At 38.8% G+C, this 22,018-nt stretch overlaps 1 protein-coding gene and 1 pseudogene across 1 annotated transcript in view; both read left to right on the top strand.

Annotated features, from left to right (window-relative positions):
- LOC126251375 (MAP kinase-activating death domain protein) overlaps positions 1-22,018 on the top strand; it is a 595,744-nt gene that overhangs the window by 111,547 nt on the left and 462,179 nt on the right. The window contains exons 7-9 of the mRNA XM_049951759.1: positions 1,562-1,720; positions 5,578-5,709; positions 5,795-5,865. Coding sequence (XP_049807716.1) covers positions 1,562-1,720; positions 5,578-5,709; positions 5,795-5,865 — 362 coding nt within the window. The remainder of the gene's footprint in view (positions 1-1,561; positions 1,721-5,577; positions 5,710-5,794; positions 5,866-22,018) is intronic.
- On the top strand, positions 21,849-21,966 carry LOC126254112 (5S ribosomal RNA; annotated as a pseudogene).

Raw genomic sequence — 22,018 nt, 5'->3', positions numbered from 1 at the left:
TGCATTATTATCTTAAGGCAATCCTGTAAATATCCCTGCACAGTGACTGCATGTTTAAGTACAGGAGCACAATTTAAGTAACCGGTACAGACACAAGTGTTTCTCCAACAAGAAAATCATGCATCCAAAAATTCACCAACATGTGTATTAAGTGCCCTAGACATGATTAAGTATAATGACTATTGTTCTACGCTAACACTTGCACCATTACTTGCATGAATCAAAATATCAAATGTAATCCCCAAAGCTTTCTGTGAAGCACTCAGTTCCTTGCAAGTGGGCAATGGTCTTACACTGATAGTGAAAGTACACGGTAGAGATAACATGCAAGCGTCCTCAAGAGACAGTGTGTCAAACACAGTGAGATTAATCTTGGCAACATGAACGCAACAAGGCATTTGCTTGATTAGTATCCAAGGTCTGTTTGGAGTTACAACTTATTACCTAGATAGATCATATGGTGTTTACCCCTAAAGTTGTCTGTGGACTGCAGTGTTTCACACAAGGGTAGTGTGTGTACACCTTCAATATATATGTGCTCTAGACTTAAGGCGTTGATAAATTGAGTACTGGGTTTCAAACCTTCCTTGAATTGAATTCTCAATCCCTGTTCATAAGCTTTTACGGCATCCTTAATTATGTTGCCATAGAAACTTGGAGCATGTAAATCAAAATTTATCTTTTTGCAACTAATTTCAAGATTATACTCCACACAATACACAAATTATGGTTGAACTCTATAAAACAAAAGTGCATAAGACCACCAGAAGAAGATGAATGGGCTAGTAATGAAAATAATGTGAACGGAACTTGTCAACAAAGCAGAAAACTATGAAAATCAATGAGACTGTTAAACCATCAAAAGCCAGTATTTATGTTACTACCTAGTTGTAAATTACATGAGAATGCTGTATCATGATATGTTTTATTATGGCTAAGGTTGTGCTTGAACACAACTTGAACTGTTCAAACAGTATACATCACAGTTCTGGAAATCTCAGTATGAACAGTTTATGTCACAGTTACGGAAATCGTGGGTTCTGTTTGAACTTATTCTCTTTTGTGAATATGAATACTCTTCGGACTCGTAAGTATATTGACAGTATATTCTGCATTCTTTTAAGGTTAATTGTGTTTCTCAGAAGTTACTGTACTAAACACTAGAACAGTAATAATCCATAAGAAGCAGTCTGCTTTTGATGTGATACATGGCTTTTAAATAATTCATCTTTGTCCAAGATAAAAATGAGAGAAGTTGTTCTACTTACAAGTTGTGGTGTTCCTGTCTGAGACACTAAACATATAAACTGTTGTGTTATGTGTGTTCTGTATGAGTGTGTAAAATGATAGTGATAGTGAGGAAGATAACTGATTTCACCTGATTACACACACAACTTTATTTCTCCTTTGCTTGCATCAGTGGTATGGCATCTAATTTTGTAGTGCACTGAAATAATTACACATTGAGTAATCCTTATTCAAATGATTTTACTGACATACTGTCAACTACTGCAATTTTACATTAAATTTGTCAGATTCTTTCTTTATATTGTTTTCACAGGTGGAAGTCTTGTCACCAAGCGTTCGTCCACCACTCGTATTTGCTCTTCCTGATCACACACGCTTTTCCTTGGTGGACTTTCCATTGCATTTGCCATTAGAATTATTGGGTGTTGATATATGTGTGAAAGTCCTTACACTCATACTTCTTGAGAATAAGGTAAGTTGCTGTGAAATATTAATGACAGTGCAACAAAATGTATCAATTTATAAGCACCATGCAATTGCACCTGAATAATTTCCACGAAGTTAATAAGCACCAGTCTAGAATAACTTTTTAGCTTTCATTTTCATCATTGTCTTGGCTGCAGTGGCTAACCTAAGGTACTTTCAGAACATAAAATGTACCCTGGGTGTCTATTCTGTTGATTAATGTTTCATTTCTGTCTCAAGGGTCTAATTTTTACTGGGGCTGTGAGAATTATGAATTCTATGATAATGTAGCTATACTTATTCGTTGTTTTGACAAACAATTTTTGGACAGGCTTAAGACGTTTTTCAGCTTATCTGTCCCAAAAGTAAATGTAATTACAAAAAATGCATATCTATTGAGACTAGATGTAGATTATAGTTGTATAAGCATTAGCTGAGTATCATACATAGTACATACATGGTATTTAAAAAAAAGTGCCCCATATTCTCACAGGAGATAGCAGAGATAGTACTGCTCACAAACTGAAAGAAAGATTCTCTAAATACATGTTCATAAACAAATACATTTTTAAGATATGGATCATTTGATCCTATGATAGCCCCTGTTGACACTATAAGGAATGGTCAATGCAGTTACCCCTTTAGAGTATGATTTGTGCTTCCACTTCTTCACACACTTGTTTCAGAATCATCTTTAACTCATTCTGCCGTACCTAGTGTGTGACTTGTGTGAAGTCTACCATGATCCCCTGTCTTTGTTACAAATGCCCCTGTGCCTGCAAGTTTATAAGTGCTATATCTGCCACCCCTGTGCATGCAAGTTTATAAGTGCTGTGTCTGCCAACATCATCACAGTCAGAGGATTAAATACAATCACAAACAAAAAATGAGCAATGAATGTCAGCAGAAAGATAGCTTCCACCTTTTTGTACCAAATATTCTTGAGACAAGTATTGTGGTCCATATCTCAACAAGTATTTTTTTCCATACAAGTGTTTATGTGACTCTTTTTGGGATTTTGTCCAGTATTCTCTCTTGTAAGAATATGGGTCTCTTCTTTTTAAGATGCCTTGTATTAAGCACTTTTCGCAGTGGAATTTTCTTTGGTGATGATGATCATAAAACTGAGCAAAGTGCTTTTTAGAATAAAGAATAATGACAGGTTTGTAATTATACAATGAAGTTTCTAAATTACCTAAAAGCTTTTCAACAGCACCTACATAAAATTTGTGAATTGTTAATTGGGCTGTTTGTTTCTTACAAGGTAGAACAGATTTTTTATAATTTTTTTTATTTTAACACATTTCATTCATTTCTCTTTCTGCTTGTGATTTTAGGTTTTTCCAGTGTAGGAAAATCTTGAATAGTTCTTGGGTATTAGATGACGCCATCTGACTGAATATCCGAGCACTATGCAAGATTTCTGTTTTTTATAACTTTGGTCACAAATCTATCTTTAGACTGTTTTGTTTCTGTAAAAAACAAAAAGCATGGAATTAATGCAGTGTCAACATTGGGAAAGAAAAATACGTTTGCTACATTTTGAAAGTAAATCATGTTGCAAATCTTTTTTCTTACCTATTTTATGGTAGGTATTTATTCCCTGGATTCAGTAGTATCAAAGGAAACTTCTGTCTAGAAAACTAATGTATATGAGACAGAACTGCTGGCTAGTATTTACCTTTTGGAAGGTGAAATGTTTAGAACTACCAATAGACATCTGCAAAAGTAGAGCTGAAGACCTTATCCTAATTTTTGGAACTATTAGTTCCTTCATCATGGGGGAGAGGTGTAGAGGATGGAAGTTTAAAGAGGATAGGCAGGTCACTCAGACCCCAGGATGAGAGGAACACATCTATAGTGAGAATGGGAGCCAATTATTGAGTATGGTTGTTGACCAGAGACTCTTACCTGGTTATGTTCACTAAGAAGAGAGAGAGAAGACAGGCAGAGAAAAGATTGAAAAAAGAGATGTTTCAGACCATAACAGAGACACTCAACAGATTCCTATAGGGGATTTTGCAAGAATGGCATTATATTCAAGAGAACCTTACTCCCACAATGTTCCAAGAGCCCATGTTCAAGTACAAGTCAAGAAGCAAAGGAGGAAAATGATTCTTATAAATAGTGACTGCTTTACTATACGTCCTGCAGTGGCTTGTGGCAAGCAAAAGTAGTTATAAATGTTACCAGACTATGATCTTATATATCACGCCTTTCCAAACAATGGAAAATTTAGGATGGAGTATTGACAGTATTATTAAAAGGATTGGTTGCTACTCACTGTGTAGGGGAAATGTTGAGTTGCAGATAGCCTGCTGTTCCACTAACACTCCCTCAGTCTTTTTTCCCCCTCCTCTATTTCTCTCCTTTTCCACTCTGCCCCACCCCCTTCACCCCACCTCCTCCCATCTAGCCATCCAAATATACCTAGCTGCCCTGTCTGGTCCTCATTACACCCCTGCGTGCTCCCACAAGCAACACCGTAGCCTCCCTGACCCTACCCTTCTGTCCCTCCCCCTCCCTGCCTCAGCCTCCTCCTTACCCCCACCACCCAGATTGCTTCTCCCATTATGTGCAGTTGTTCACAGTCCATCCTCAGAGGCCAGAACAGTATATGGCCTTTTGGCCGAAAGACCACATGTTTAGCAGTCTTTTGTTGTGCCTGTCTTTGACTCAGCATCTCTTCTACTTTACATGGTGGGTATCAGCCTACACTTTCCATAATATTGTCATCATATCATGCCATCTGAATGAATTCTGATGTTGTAAGGCTGGCATCTGTTATTGTGGTTAAACTGCTTTGGCTTTAAAGCTACACTGAGCTATTGTTCGTATTTGTACTATTATTCTAGTGTGTCTAATAGTTCTCCAATGGTAGATCATTTGGTAATCTAAATTTAGAACTGGTAATTGACCCTTGCACTCTCTCTACATGAAAAAAAAAAGAATATTGTTTTCTAACCAAAGAAAGCAGTGCCTACAAATTTTTTATGTGAAAACTCTTAAAGCTTTTAAATAAAACAAACATTATTGGCATTGTGTATCTTTATTCTTCATGTCTACATATCTGTTTCTCAACATAATCACTCTGGTGATGAACACATGTCTCCCAATGAGAGACCAGCTTGTTGATGTTGTCATTGTAGAATCTTTGACATCGTTGATGGAGCCACACCTTAATCACTATCAAAGTGAAGTTCTCAAATGAGTTCTTTAAATTCTGAATATTGGATGGGCCCAAGTCAGGATTGTATGGAGGATGATAGATGACAAGGGCATCAGATTTGTTGCTGAAGTCACAGCACTTAGGCGTCATGCTGAAGGAGAGTGCGCTCCATGTGTGGATGAACTCTTCAAATTCAAAACTTGATTACAGCTTGCTGTTTCTAACGCACTGACATAGTTACATTACACACCACCATGTTACATGCTTCAATTTGAAGTCCTCTAGTGGCAGAGGGCTGCAAATATGTAGATATGAAAAATAAAGATGTAGAATGTTAATAACATGTGTTATATTTAAAAAGCATTAAGAGTTTTCACATATAAAAATTGAAGGCATTACTATGCAGCACATCATCATACAATACAGTGCTTTTGGGGATGCATCCTGTAGCAGCACATCAGATGTTAAATAATAATAATTTAACTTGCAACTATGACCTTACATCTCAGAAATTACCAGACACATTGGAGGAAAGTGCATCAGTTGTAGCTTTTATTGTATATTCTGAAGCTCTGATTTTGAAATTATGTATCAAAAATGCATAATAATAGCATTCTCTATCCTAATGTTGTTCCCTGTTTGTTTAATTTTAGTGGTTTTTGCGAATATAATCTAATATTGATTTTATCCTGCAGCTGGTGCTACAATCACGAGATTACAATGCCTTGTCCATGTCTGTGATGGCATTTGTAACAATGATTTACCCATTAGAGTATATGTTCCCTGTGATACCTCTCTTACCAACATGTATGAGCTGTGCTGAACAAGTAAGTTATAATGAAATGTTGTAGTAGTTTGATGCTTAGTCTCTTAACATATTCCTGTAGCTGACTCTGCACTGACTTATTTCAGCTATTACTTGCACCGACTCCTTTCGTCATTGGTATACCAGCCAGTTTTCTAATGTACAAAAAGAATTTTAGGTAAGTAGAAAACTTATGTTAAATACTCTTTGTGTTGAAATTTTATATACTGAGTGATCCCTGAATTTTTATCAAGCTTAACGAAGTGCCACCTTTCATTTTATTGTCTTGCCTACACCAACAGTCCTATTTGACACTGTTATAATGGTAGTTCCCTAGTAATCTTGTGGTATGTTCATCCAGGCTATGTCGAATGTGCCATTGATTATCATTGTGCATACAGGGACTGCTTCAGCGGCAGGCTGAGGTGTTACACAGGATCTGATGAGTGCTGTTTGAGAGTGAGTTGGGAAGTTCTAGGCTTGGAACACTGAGAAAGTGCATCATATAATACTGAGCGATTAGCCAGTGGAAGCTCTAAGATAGCTGATGGCATAAGGTACAACAGAGAAGGATTTTGATATATTTTACATGTAGAATCATCTCCAAAATCATTTCTGACAAATATCTACAGCAAATGGATGCCACAGTTAATAAATGATAATGGAACCCAACAGGACAATAAATTTCAATTTTTGAAAGAATCGAACAGTTCTTATTCACTGACTTGTTACTCTAAATCAGAAGTGGACTCGCCACCCAAGTGAAAGATGCAAGAGCACTCAAATAATAATAATAATAATAATAATAATAATAATAATGTACTTCATCAGGAATTTGCATCTACTTACAAATGTGCACTGATAACAAGAAAACTAAGCGATTCGAAGTACAAATTGTTGGAGTATTCACTGTCTTCCTCATATCAGATATCCTTTGATTTCAACTTTTTCCCACATCTAATTAAATTTGTGATCAGAAAACATTTTGAGTTCAGTGAAAACGTTGTGACATGGGTATTTTGTAGACCTTCCAGAACCACACTTGAAAAATGGGATCTGCTCACTGGAAAAATTTTTATGAAGTCTATTGACCTAGAAGGAAAGCACAGCCTCAAGGAAATAAATGTTTGTTTTTAATCAGAAAACACAGTCTTTCTCTACCAGATTGAGAATGTTTCACATTACCCTTGTATATGACTGAAAATTGATTGATGGCTATGGGTACATGCAAGACAAATCTGATGACAAGATTCATTGTTGTATTGAAAGGTACAATTGTTATTTGGATCAAAGTCCTTAACTGCCAAATTAGTCTAGTCCATAATGAAATCACAGGACCAGAGTACCAGTTACGTGTTGTTCTGTATGCACCAGCGAACATCGCTCCTGCACACAGACACACTCGTGTGTGCGTATGTGTGTGTGTGTGTGTGTGTGTGTGTGTGTATTTGCACATATATTATTCTTTTGGAGATTTTACTGATTGTGTCAAACAAGTTATAAAGTGTAGTAATTCATTAATTTGTTTGTTCACACTATTTCCACCACATCAGTGTGACAAATGCCCAGCGTGTAGTAGGGGAAAACAATAGTGAGATATTATAAGGTACAGATGGTTGGTTGGTTGGTTGCTTGGGGAAGGAGACCAGACAGCGTGGTCATCGGTCTCATCGGATTAGGGAAGGATGGGGAAGGAAGTCGGCCGTGCCCTTTCAGAGGAACCATCCCGGCATTTGCCTGGAAAACCTAAATCAGGATGGCCGGACGCGGGATTGAACCGTCGTCCTCCCGAATGCGAGTCCAGTGTCTAACCATATAAGGTACAGAAATTTATAATACTGAAACTATTACAAAATAAGATTAGCAGCTGATGATTAGAGAGTTGGTGTCATATGACGAATCATTTCGAGTAAAATACTCACAAATAATTCCTGAACTTCATGATTCTAAATTTATGAATAGTTTTCTCAAGTATCTTTGCAGTATACAGTGTGTAACGAAAACACAGAGGAATAAAATATGTTAAAATGGGTGTGGATCTGGAAATGCTTTAGTTCCATGTTAGAGTTCATTTTCTACTTCTCTTCATGATAGTCATTGTAGGCTTAAACTTATTTGTGTTCATTTAAAATTTTTGAAAACAGTAGGCCTATCATTGTTCAAAACAATCGTTCTCTGATTTCACTGTATAATAACATGAGATATATGATATGTTTTAAAATTTTTAGATGCTTACAAATCAATATTTTTGAAAATTTTCATAAGTTATGAGTGTTGTGAATAACTTATTTTGTAGCTAATCAATGTTTGTGACTCACAGTTACTTCTAATGAACAGATCAACCCAAATTTCATTGTATATCAACTCAAATAAATGTACATTTTTGAGAATTTTCAGAGATTACCTTTGTTGTGTGCATTAGTCAGCAAGCTTAGTTTAAATTTACAGGGTGTATATGACCCGGAACAACCGGGAGATGTGGGAAAAACCCGGGAATTGTTTAGAATTCTGGGAATATTTCATTGTTTTAGTTTTAAGTTAAATTTTTTTTATTTTGACTGGTAGGAACCAATACTCTAACAAAGGATATTACTGTATCCCGCTATTGCAGAATAATACTGCAGCAACAAAACATGAACGAAAGGGAGGGGGGGGGGGGACTTAAGTTCCAAAGGAAATGCGCTGTGTACAACAACAAGACACAGTGCTCATACTAGCGTCTGCCAACACCAAAGTGCGTCAAAGGCTTTAGGAAGACTATGCAATGCTTCATAACAACAAATTACTCCAATGAGCATGACGTGACAACTGTTTAAATTAGATTCGTTTGAGCAGTTGTGGGCAGGCTCTTGCACATGCGCATTTGAGTCGCGTATGATTAGTACCTCCTTTCGCTTCTGGTTACAGAACTATGGCTGGGCGCCATTACTTAATATTGCCCCGGTTCGGAAATATAGTAAATCTGGCACTGATGCCCAGAGCAGTGTTTACGTTCAGTGATTTTGTTGTTTCCTCTTCGTTTATTGCTCTCACGTTAAATGATAACAAACAGATTTTTGCGGCCGGGAGTTATCAAATGAATTAAAGTATGTTCGCATAATTACGGAAGGCTAAAATATGATATTAGTTTTAGGTTTTATTTCCACCTTCCTGACAGTCAAACATTAATCGCCTTGCAGAACAATGAAGCTATTTTTGTCGGTTTGCTAAAGAGATTTGGCTTTCATTAATCTTTTCTGCTTTATTTGAAACGAAGTGTTTAATTTCACACTATTGACTAGTTTCAAATGTTCGCTGCATTTCAAGTGAATGTATGGCATTATGCTATAATAAAGAACCAAACATGAGATAATACAGTACTGGTACGAATCTGGACATATGAATGTGCATTTTCAGCCGAATTATGCATTTTAGTATGGTTCACAAAATTCCAATGCTCATGAAGTATCCTCTGATGTCTTGTTTCTTTTATGACATAATGTAAGATCTTTTAATGTTTTACACGTACGAACATATGGGCTTCCTGCATCATCGTAGCTGTGTAAGCGCGGTGACACCTATTGTTTGGCGCTCTCTTCCAACTACTGAAACAAACCTATTTCTAACAGGTTGCAGGAAAATCTTGCGAATGGTGGTTTGAAAAGCGTTACATTCAAACCAAACTTCCTTTTACGCAAGATGAACTATGTAGGAGAATGTACGATGAATTTCTTAAATCACTAAGCGTTTGACTCTCATTTAAAAATCAACTATTTGAGAATGACCATTTAGAAGAATTTTAAGCCCAGAAGATCAGACATTTATGTCATTATTACATTTATGTCATTATTAAAAATTTTACTGGCACATTTGTGTGATATATCTTAAAGTGTAACACGCGCAAAAAAGATCAACATTATATGTGGAAGCTTAGCTTCTCCTCCAGCTTATTAATCTTCGAGACCAATATTATATGTGAATGCTATGTATATTAATTTAAACCATTAACTTTTCTTATTTGTGTGTTTACACTACTTAAGAGTGATCTTGCTATTGGCTGACTACATCACGTATCCTATGCTGTCATCAGCTGGCGAGATCACGTGACATGAGCTATGACTGGCTTACGCAATCTCAATTTCAATGCTTCGGAAAGTGTCATGTGGTGTTTGGTGGCATTCAGATTTATACAGATTTATGCAGCGTACATGTTGCTGCATATAAAAGGTCTTTCAAAACGTGTTTTCCCCCCATGAGTTTCGTTTTCTAAAGTGCAGGGAAATTCTATGTCGGTATATAAAACCATAAACATTCAAAGAATGTCGAGGAAGAGTATACTGCCACTTAACACGGAAAAAGTGTATTTTCACCTAGGAGAAAGTGTACTTTTAACTGGGAAATCCGGGAAAAATCCGGGAGTTTTTTTTCCGTGTCGACGTATACACCCTGATTTATCTCTTCACTGCCCTGTAAAACAGCAACACCCACAGTGCAGCCCCACTGTGAATGCTGTTCTTGAACATGGGATGAGTTACTTGATGTTCATAAGCAGGTGGAAATGCCACAGCTACTGCCAAACAGTTGGCAGCTGCTGCAAATTGATCTGTTGGAAGAGCTCCTGAGAGCCATGACCAGTACCCAAGGTACCAAAGGCACTTTAATACCTACCTCTCCTGTGGATCCTGTTTTCTCTGTGGAAAATACGGGACCTGTCATTACTCATCCACTTGACTGTGAGTGGCATGTCAGTGGTAGATCTAGGCATCCTATAACTAACCAACAAGTTCGAGGTGCTGCCTATCAATGAAACTGAAACTGAACCAGTGGGATTAACTTCACATGTTTTGAGGAAACATACTTTGAGGAAACATGCTTTGTCCTGTGTCAAGAAGAGGCAAATGCAAAAGGGTGAGAGTCTATTAATCATTGGCAGGTCAAAAGTACAGCAAATAATGGCACCACTTAGGTAAATGGCAGCAAGGGTGTATACCTTGGGTCCTCATTTGGCATGCTGAAGAGGCTATTCCAGCAATTGTTGACAAAACAGGGTGCAGCCAACGGCAGGTTGTGGTCCACTTGGGAACAAATGATGCCTGTGTTCTAGGCTCTGAGGTCATACTTTGAGCATTCCAATGACTAGAAGAGAAGGTTGAGCAGACCAGGCTTGGACACAGAGTTTCAACAAAGCTCACAATTTGCAGCACTGTCCCTGGAACTTCTCATCACCACATGGTACTAGGTCAAGTGGAAGGGTTGATTCAACGACTTCAAAGGTTCTGTGACAAGCGGGGTTGCAACTTCCTGCACTTGAGCCTTAGGGAACTGTTATGTTCCCCTAAATGGGTCAGGTGTGCAATACACATCAGATGCTGCAATGCAGGTAGCTGAGTGTATGTAGGGTGCACATAAGGATTTTTTATATTTGGCGACTCTCCATCCTGTCCAGATAATGACAGCTGTAGGAGACCTAGAAGTATCAGTGTAAGGTCCAATAGAATGACCCTCACAGGTGAGAGTATTAAAATCCTAGTAGTAAACTGCCAGAGCATTCACAACAAAGTGCCAGAGTTTGAAGTGCTCCTGAAAAACAGTGAAGCTCACATAATACTATAGTCCGATCCACGAATGATGACAGGTCACAGACACAGATTGCATTGTTGACAATTCCAAGCAGCAGTTGCGGTGTGCCCATGTGCATACTGTCAACTTAAAGAATGCATTTATTCTGCAAATCATGTCTCTCACTTGCTTATGCAGAATTTATCACTTACCACCACAATCAGCGATGACAGCTCACAACAAATGGAACTGAAATTCACTAAACAACTCACTGTGAACATGTCTGTTGCTCGCATTAGCTATGGCAGTCACAACAGAGTGCTCAGAACATGCTGAATGCTCATTGGCTGTCAGAGAATGCATGATGTAGGTGCACAGAGCAAGCCTAAACTTGACTGTCATCATTCGTGACTCCAACTATAGGTACAGAAAGCTGAATGAAACCTGAAATTAATAGCAGAGAGATTTTTGGGGAAAATTTAAGTTTGTGCCAAAAAGTTAGGCTAAAGGGAAATGGAGGTGTATTTGTCACAGTAGATAAGAAACTGAAATACACAAAGATAGAAACGGTAGCTGCATATGAGATTGTGTGGGCAAGGCTAAGTATCAGAGGGAGGCATAAAATGGTAACTGGATCCTTCTATTGCTCACCTGACTCACTTACTAATGTAACTGAAAACTTGAGAGAAAACCTCTGTTCACTTGTACGTAAGCTCCACAATAATACTATAATAATTGATGGAGACATTAATCATCCAACAATCAACTGGAAAAATTACACTTTTGTTAGTGATGGGCATGGTAAGATATCCTGTGAAACATTACTAAAAGCCTTCTCTGAAAACTACCAAGAACACATAATTTGTAACTCCACTCATGATGAAGATATATTAGATCTAATGGCAGCAAATAGACTTGACCTCTTTGAGTATGTTCACATCAAAGCTGGAGTCAGTGACCATGATGTAGTTGTGGCAACAATTATTACCATAGTACAAAGGACAACTAAAACAAGTAGAAAGATACATACTGTATGTTCAGTAAATTCGATAAAATACCTGTAGAGTCATATCTCAGTGAGGAACTTGAAACTTTCAGCACAACACAGGAGTATGTAGAGGAACTATGGCTCAATTTCAGAAGAATAGTTGACTATGCTCTGAATAGATGTGTATGACAGAAGGAGGGACACTCTATGGTATACAGCCACTGTAAAGAAACTTCTAAATCAACAGAGACTACTCTGTGAAATTTGGCATCCAATCTTCATCGTGTGTGGCAAATCCTCTCTTTCTTGGATGTGCTAGTTAGACGGAAGAGTGATGGCTCTCTGGGGCATTCGGTTTATTGAAAGCCCACACATACTGATTTTTATTTAAATTCGTCCAGCTGCCATCACCCATCTCAAACAATGAGTGTACTTAAAACACTTGTACACAGGGCTCATGTAGTGTCAGATGCAGAAAGTTTGCATGAAGAGCTTGCCCATCTGAAGAGGGTTTTCAAAGATAATGGATATTCTACCCGGCAAATTAGCAAGGCACTTGCAATTAAGCCAAAGAAACAGGGAGTGGAGAAAGAAGAGAGCACATCTACTAAATCTTTAGCTTTTCTTCCCTTTGTTGGCAACATTTCCTTCAAAATTGCAAGAATCCTCCACGGTTTCGAAGTGAAAGTAATTTTCCGTCCACCATCGAAGATTTCCAACCTGCTGGGATCAGTGAAAGATGATCTGGTATTGCAGAAGGCGGGAATTTATAAAATACCTTGTCAGTGTGGCATGTCATATATAGGACAAACATTGCGAACAGTAGAAGAACGTTGCACTGAACATCAGCGCTGTACTCGCCTTTTGCAACCTAGCAAGTCTGCAATTGCTGAGCACTGCATTTCCACTGGACACTCAATGGAGTATGACAAGACAACAATTTTGGCCACAGCAACATCCTTTTGGGACTCCGTCATAAAAGAATCAGTGGAAATTCGCATGACAGCCAATCTTATCAACTGTGACAATGGCTACCAGCTAGATGATGCGTGGAACCCTGTCATCTCTAAGATCTGCTCCAGACGAAGACATCAGAGTACTCCGATGGCCGCGGCAATTGACAACACCGAAGACAGCTGAGTTCTGCAGTTCCACCAGCGAGGGCACTGCTGGCGGGCGGTGTGGTTCGTCTCTCCATATGATTTTGACGCATGCGCGGAATACTCGCTGCACGCTATATATTACGGAACGGAGGGCGTCTTTGTCAGTCTTCGATGGCTCACCTGAGGATGGCTGGCAGTTGTCCAGTCGAAATAACGTGGATGGAAGCTAACGACGACCGGCTGCAAGCCCAAAATCTATTTGAATAGAGACTACTCTGTGATAGGTGTAAAACAAAGCATACTGCTGTAGATAGAGAGATGCTGAATGAAACTTGTTTAGCTGTCAAGAGAGCAGTGCATGAAGCCTTCAATGGCTACTGGAGCAGAATGTTGTCAGACAGTCTTTCACAAAACCAGAAGAAATTCTGGTTATATGTAAAGGCTGTTATAGGCACCAAAGTTACTATCCAATGACATGCAAATGAGACAGGAACTGAAATTGAGGGCAGAGAAATAGAAGCTGAAATGCTTAACTCAGTTTTCAAATGTGCCTTTAGAAAGGAAAATCCAGAAGAATTGCCCCTATTTAATCCTCATACCATTGAAAAGGTGGGTGAAATAAGAGCTATTATCAGTGGTGTTGAGGAACACCTTGAATTGTTAACACTGAACAAAGCCCCAAGGCCCAATGGTATCCCTATCAGAGTCTATACTAAATATGTGGCTGAGTTAGATCCTCTCTAACTATTCTATTGTAGATACTCAAACAGAAAACAGTGACTGGTAGTTGGAAGAAAGCACAGATCACACCCGTTTACAGAAAAGGTAGTAGAAGTGATGATCAACAAAACTGCCATCCAATATCCTTGACATCTATTTGTTGTAGAATCTTAGAGCATATTCTGAGTTTTTACACATTGAGGTATCTCGAACAGAGTGACCTTCTCCATGCAAACCAGCATGGATTCCGAAAACATCAACATACTGAAAGCTTTGGATCAAGGCAATCAGGCAGATGCAGTACTATACAGGATGTTACAAAAAGGTACAGCCAAACTTTCAGGAAACATTCCTCACACACAAAGAAAGAAAATATGTTATGTTGGTTGGTTTGTGGGATTAAAGGGACCAGACTGCGACGGTCATCGGTCCGATATGTTATGTGGACATGTGTCTGGAAATGCTTACTTTCCATGTTAGAGCTCATTTTATTACTTCTCTTCAAATTACATTAATCATGGAATGGAAACACACAGCAACAGAACGTACCAGCGTGACTTCAAACACTTTGTTACAGGAAATGTTCAAAATGTCCTCCGTTAGCGAGGATACGTGCATCCACCCTCCGTCGCATGGAATCCCTGATGCGCTGATGCAGCCCTGGAGAATGGCGTATTGTATCACAGCCATCCACAATACGAGCACAAAGAGTCTCTACATTTGGTACCAGGGTTGCGTAAACAAGAGCTTTCAAATGCCCCCATAAATGAAAGTCAAGAGGGTTGAGGTCAGGAGAGTGTGGTGGCCATGGAATTGGTCCGCCTCTACCGATCCATCGGTCACCAAATCTGTTGTTGAGAGGCGTACGAACACCTCGACTGAAATGTGCAGGAGCTCCATCGTGCATGAACCACATGTTGTGTCGTACTCTGAAGAGCATTTGACTGAGTACCATATCCACGCTTATTATCAAAACTACTATCGTATGGGTATCAAGTGAAATTTATGGCTGGATTGAGGATTTGTTGGTAGGAAGTTTTATTGGATGGAGAGCCAACAGCAGATTTATAAATCAATAACGTCAGATGTGCTCCAGAGAAGTGTGTTGGGTCCATTGCAGTTCATGTTGCATATCGAGAACCTTATTGTCTGAAAGAAACTGCATAAATTTTGTCAGGTCTTGATAAGATTTTAAAGTGGTTATAGATTGGAAACTTGCTGTAAATGTTCAGTAATCTAAAATTATTCACTTCAGAAAATGAAAAAAACGTAGTTTACTATGACTATAATATCCATGGGTCACAACATTTTGTTGGGATATGAACTGGAGTAATCACATATGTTCAGTATTTGGTAAAGCAGATGGTTGTTGTTGTTGTTGTTGTCTTCAGTCCTGAGACTGGTTTGATGCAGCTCTCCATGCTACTCTATCCTGTGCAAGCTTGTTCATCTCCCAGTACTTACTGCTACCTACATCCTTCTGAGTCTGCTTAGTGTACTCATCTCTTGGTCTCCCTCTACAATTTTTACCCTCCACGCTGCCCTCCCATGCTAAATTTGTGATCCTTTGATGCCTCAGAACATGTCCTACCAACCGGTCCCTTCTTCTTGCCAAGTTGTGCCACAAACTCCTCTTCTCCCCAATTCTATTCAATACCTCCTCATTAGTTATGTGATCTACCCATCTAATCTTCAGCATTCTTCTGTAGCACCAAATTTCGAAAGCTTCTATTCTCTTCTTGTCCAAACTATTTATCGTCCATGTTTCACTTCCGTACATGGCTACACTCCATACAAATACTTTCAGAAACAACTTCCTGACACTTAAATCAATACTCGATGTTAACAAATTTCTCTTCTTCAGAAACGCTTTCCTTACTATTGCCAGTCTACATTTTATATCCTCTCTACTTCAACCATCATCAGTTATTTTGCTCCTTTACTACTTTAAGTCTCTCATTTCCTAATCTAATTCCCTCAGCATCACCCGACTTAATTCGACTACATTCCATTATCCTCGTTTTGCTTTTGTTGATGTTCATCTTATATCCTCCTTTCAAGACACTGTCCATTCCGTTCAACTGCTCTTCCAAGTCCTTTGCTGTCTCTGACAGAATTACAATGTCATCGGTGAACCTCAACATTTTTATTTCTTCTCCATGGATTTAAATACGTGCTCCAAATTTTTCTTTTGTTTCCTTTACTGCTTGCTCAATATACAGATTGAATAACATCGGGGACAGGCTACAACCCTGTCTCACTCCCTTCCCAACCGCTGCTTCCCTTTCCTGTCCCTCGACTCTTATAACTGCCATCTGGTTTCTGTACAAATTGTAAATAGCCTTTCGCTCCCTGTATTTTACCCCTGCCACCTTTAGAATTTGAAAGAGAGTATTCCAATCAATATTGTCGAAAGTTTTCTCTAAGTCTACAAATGCTAGAAATGTAGGTTTGCCTTTCCTTAATCTATTTTCTAAGATAAGTCGTAGGGTCAGTATTGCCTCACATGTTCCAACGTTTCTTTGGAATCCAAACTGAGCTTCGCCGAAGTCGGCTTCTACCAGTTTTTCCAGTCGTCTGTAAAGAATTCGCGGTAGTATTTTGCAGCTGTGACTTATTAAACTGATAGTTTGGTAATTTTCACATCTGTCAACACCTGCTTTCTTTGGGATTGGAATTATTATATTCTTCTTGAAGTCTGAGGGTATTTCGACTGTCTCATACATCTTGCTCACCAGATGGTAGAGTTTAGTCAGGACTGGCTCTCCCAAGGCCGTCAGTAGTTCCAATGGAATGTTGTCTACTTCCGGGGCCTTGTTTCAACTCAGGTCTTTCAGTGCTCTGTCAAACTCTTCACGCAGTATCGTATCTCCCATTTCATCTTCACCTACATCTTCTTCCATTTCCATAATATTGTCCTCAAGTACATTGCCCTTGTATAGACCCTCTATATACTCCTTCCACCTTTCTGCGTTCCCTTCTTTGCTTAGAACTGGGTTTCCATCTGAGTTCTTGATATTCATACAAGTGGCTCTCTTTTCTCCAAAGGTCTCTTTAATTTTCCTGTAGGCAGTATCTATCTTACCCCTAGTGAGATAAGCCTCTACATCCTTACATTTGTCCTCTAGCCATCCCTGCTTAGCCATTTTGCACTTCCTGTCGATCTCATTTTTGAGACATTTGTATTCCCTTTTGCCTGCTTCGTTTACTGCGTTTTTATATTTTCTCATTTAATCAATTAAATTCAATATTTCTTCAGTTACCCAAGGATTTCTACTAGCCCTCGTCTTTTTACCTACTTGATCCTCTGCTGCCTTTACTACTTCATCTCTCAGAGCTACCCATTCTTCTTCTACTGTATTTCTTTCCCCCATTCCTATCAATTGTTCCCTTATGCTCTCCCTGAAACTCTGTACAACCTCTGGTTTAGTCATTTTATCCAGGTCCCATCTCCTTAAATTCCCACCTTTTGCAGTTTCTTCAGTTTTAATCTACAGTTTATAACCAATAGATTGTGGTCAGAGTCCACATCTGCTCCTGGAAATGTCTTACAATTTAAAACCTGGTTCCTAAATCTCTGTCTTACCATTATATAATCTGTCTCATATCTTCTAGTATCTCCAGGATTCTTCCATGTATACAACCTTCTTTTATGATTCTTGAACCAAGTGTTAGCTATGATTAAGTTATGCTCTATGCAAAATTCTACCAGACGGCTTCCTCTTTCATTTCTCTCCCCCAATCCATATTCACCCACTATGTTTCCTTCTCTCCCTTTTCCTACTCTCGAATTCCAGTCACCCATGACTATTAAATTTTCGTCTCCCTTCACTATCTGAATAATTTGTTTTATCTCATCATACATTTCATCAATTTCTTCATCATCTGCAGAGCAACTTGGCATACAAACTTTTACTACTGTAGTAGGCATGGGCTTCGTGTCTATCAGGGCCACAAAAATGCGTTCACTATGCTGTTGGTAGTAGCTTACCTGCACTTCTATTTTTTTATTCATTATTAAACCTACTCCTGCATTACCCCTATTCGATTTTGTATTTATAACCCTGTATTCACCTGACCAAAAGTCTTGTTCCTCCTGCCACCGAACTTGACTAATTCCCACTATATCTAACTTTAACCTATCCATTTCCCTCTTTAAATTTTCTAACCTACCTGCCCGATTAAGGGATCTGACATTCCACGCTCCGATCCGTAGAACGCCAGTTTTCTTTCTCCTGATAACCACGTCCTCCTGAGTAGTCCCCGCACGGAGATCCGAATGGGGGACTATTTTACTTCCGGAATATTTTACCCAAGAGGATGCCATCATCATTTAACCATACAGTAAAGCTGCATGCCCTCGTGAAAAATTACGGCTGTAGTTTCCCCTTGCTTTCAGCCGTTCGCAGTACCACCACAGCAAGGCCGTTTTGGTTAGTGTTTCAAGGCCAGATCAGTCAATCATCCAGACTGTTGCCCCTGCAACTACTGAAAATGCTGCTGTCCCTCTTCAGGAACCACACGTTTGTCTTGCCTCTCAACAGATACCCCTCCATTGTGTTGCACCTACGGTACGGCCATCTGTATCACTGAGGCATGCAAGCCTCCCCACCAACAGCAAGGTCCATCGTTCATGGGGGTTGGAAGCAGATGGTAAACATTGATTTATTGGTAGAATACTGTGGGAAATACAATCAGTCTACAAAGGACATAGCTTACAAATCACTCATGTGACCCATTCCAGAATGTTGTTCAAGTGTGTGAGACCCGTGCCAAATGGGACGAACAGGGGTATTAGACATATACAGAGAAGGGCAGTATTGGACATCTACAGAGAAGGGCAGCACAAATGGTCACAGGATTGTTGGACCTATGGGAGAATGTCAAACAGATGCTGAAGAATGGAACTGGCAGACTCTTGAAATAGAAGTAAACTATCCTGAGGAAGCCTGCTTACAAAGTTTCAAGAACCAACTTAAAATGACTACTCTAGGCATGTTCTACAACCCCCTATGTGTCACTCATATAGGGGTCATTAGGACAAGATTCTATCCATACTCTGTATGAGAACAGAACAGGAAGAAGCCCTAATAACTGGTACAATGGGATGTACCCTCTGTGATGCTAGTCATAGTGGTCTTCAGGTTATAAATGTAAATGTACATATAGGTTCGCATTAATTATGGGGAAACACAACTGATTTGAATCATTCTTAACAAACCGAATGCAGAGAGCTATGCTCACTAATTCAAATAAAGATGGAAGGAGAAAAATGTTTGTGATAAGGGCGAAATCACGAAGGGAATCCCACTAGCATCAGTTTTGGGTCCATTCCTATTCCTTATTAAGAGGTGTTGAGGACCCTCATGAAATTGTGCAGTCACATCATAGTGTCAACATTTGGGCCAGCATTCTTGCTGAGTGTTTGTTAGGGCCTTATGTTCTTCCACACAAGCTCAGAAGAGAAACTTACCATGTTTTCTTAGAGAATACTCTACATTGTCTGGTAGAACATGTGCCTTTAGAAGTGTGACAAAATACAGTCCATGAATGGTGGAACTCCTTCTCATTTCAGTGTTAATGTTTGCAGGCATCTAAATAACAGATTCCATGACAGATGAAGAGGGAGAAGTGGACAAATTCCTTGCCCTCCATGCTCTCTGGACCTATACCCACCAGACTTTTATTTGTACGAGCATTTGAGAGTTCTTGTGTACTGAACCCCGGTGCAAGACGTACAGTGTTTTCATGCCCATATTGCAGAATACTGTGAAACAATACACATTCCTCCAGGGATACAATGGTGCATCAGGGATTCAATGGCAGGTTGATACATGTAACCAAGCTAATGGAGGATATTCTGAACATTTCATCTGGGAAAGTGTTACATACTCTGATAGTATGTTATTTTCCTATGTCTTTACCATGATTAATGTGTTTAAGAGTTGTAGAAGCTGACCTCTAACATGTACAATAAGTATTTCCAGACCAATATCCACATATTTTGTTCCTCTATATGTGAAGAATGTTTCCTGAAAATTTGTGACCATATCTTTTGGTAACACCCTGTACCTACATTTCTATTTTTATGTCATGGCATGAATTACCAACACTCTAGAGGTATAAAAGCCACTAAGCAATGAAGAAATTTTTTACCAGTTGCACTTATGGCAAGTATTTTTATTCACATATTTGTTTATTTGTATAAATTTTGGACCAATGTTTTTGCAATGTCCCATATCAGTTGTTTTGTATTTCAGCAATTACAACTTTATCGGAGACATTTGTACAAACTCAATTCTGTCTCTAATAGTTATTTAGCCAATACTGACTGGACTTGCCATGACTTATATCCTATTCACAACGAGAGTCCACTATCAAAGTGCACAACAAATGCAAGTTTCCATCTTGTTGGATTCCTGGAGATAAGCGAAATTGTCGTTGATAATCCATCCACAAGCTTAGTCCTGCTGGTATCCATGGAGTGAGCTGAACTGGTAGTTTGTGGTAAGGCAGTACTATTTACCTCCGGTCTCAAGAGGCATCGCCCCTGATGTGTGGTGGAGATATCCTTGAAAGTAATGAAGAAGGCCATCAAAAAATTAAATTTTGTAGTCTCAGTTATTATGCCAGCAATATGAAATTGTGCTTCGGCTTGGAAAAATCAAATATAAGGTTTTGCTTCTAAAAGTACTTCTGGTTTAACACTGGCATTTCTCACTTCAATTTGATCTTTAGCGGTTTTGTTGGCAGTGTTCTGCTGTTTTACTTTTCCATCATTCCTTCTTGATCATGTTGGATTCACCACTCAGTGAAATTATTTCTTATGTTTAGCAATCTGTTCTAAGTAATTTGATGAGGAAAACACCGTTCCTTAGCAACACTTTTCTATTTCATAGTAATATACAGTTGTTATTTTCATAAAACAAAATATAGACTAGGTAACACAATTTATGGATATTTGTTCTTTACAAGTTCATGTATAGCTTTTTGAAATTCAGGAATAGGGATTGAATCTCCTCTTCTGGCACCATGTCTTAATTTTTAATCAGCCTAATTTATTTGAGGAACTGTAAAGTTTTTTCCAGCTATTGTTTCAACCAACTTGCCATACCTCTTGCTTCTACTGCTCAGTTAACTGTCTCATCTATAACCATCATGCACCTCACTTTTTGGTGTCTGAAATGATTGTTTACTAGCTGATATGCAGCATCTACATAGTCTGTTTCAGTTTTGTATCTCATGTCAGATTTCCCTCCATCCTTTCTTCTTTAGCATTTCTATATGCCCAATTAACTTCATTTCTTGGTGACTAACATATTTCTGTTGTTCATTTATCAATCGTAATGAAGTACTAGTATGTTATCTGTTATCCAACACTGACTCCTTTTCTGCCATTTTGAATCTTACTTTGTTTTTATTACACCTCTTGTAAACCCACTACATTAATTTTCTACAGCAATAACTTCTTGAAGTGTCATTATTTCTTTGTTACATATTCTTGCAAGGCATCCTGAGCTTGTAGATCCTTGAATTTATCTACATTCCAATGTTTTGGCTGCTTTCCCTTGAACTCTCCTTAACTTGATTCCAGAATCTTTTTATTTCCCAAAGTATACTCAACTGAGTATCATTCTTTGATCCCCTGACATTGTCTGTGTATTATTACTTCTCAAGGCATTCTTAAAAAGAATATTTGTAATATCTAACTAGTGCCAAATACTGACTTCTATTAATCATTCTCCATTCATGTCAGTTGGGGAGACCAATTTCTCCCTTCATTTTGTGCATTCTACCTTTGCATTTCAGCCTCCCAATGGCCATGCCACAGTGGTAACACCGGTTCCCGTCAGAACACCGAAGTTAAGTGCTGTCGGGCTGGACTAGCACTTGGATGGGTGACCATCGGGTCTGCTGAGCGCTGTTGGCAAGTGGGGTACACTCAGGCCTTGCGAGGCACACTGAGGAGCTACTTGACCGAA

This window comes from Schistocerca nitens, chromosome 4 (assembly GCF_023898315.1).
Source record: "Schistocerca nitens isolate TAMUIC-IGC-003100 chromosome 4, iqSchNite1.1, whole genome shotgun sequence".
Classification (NCBI taxonomy): Eukaryota; Metazoa; Arthropoda; class Insecta; order Orthoptera; family Acrididae; genus Schistocerca; species Schistocerca nitens.
This window is presented reverse-complemented; position numbering and strand designations above follow the sequence as displayed.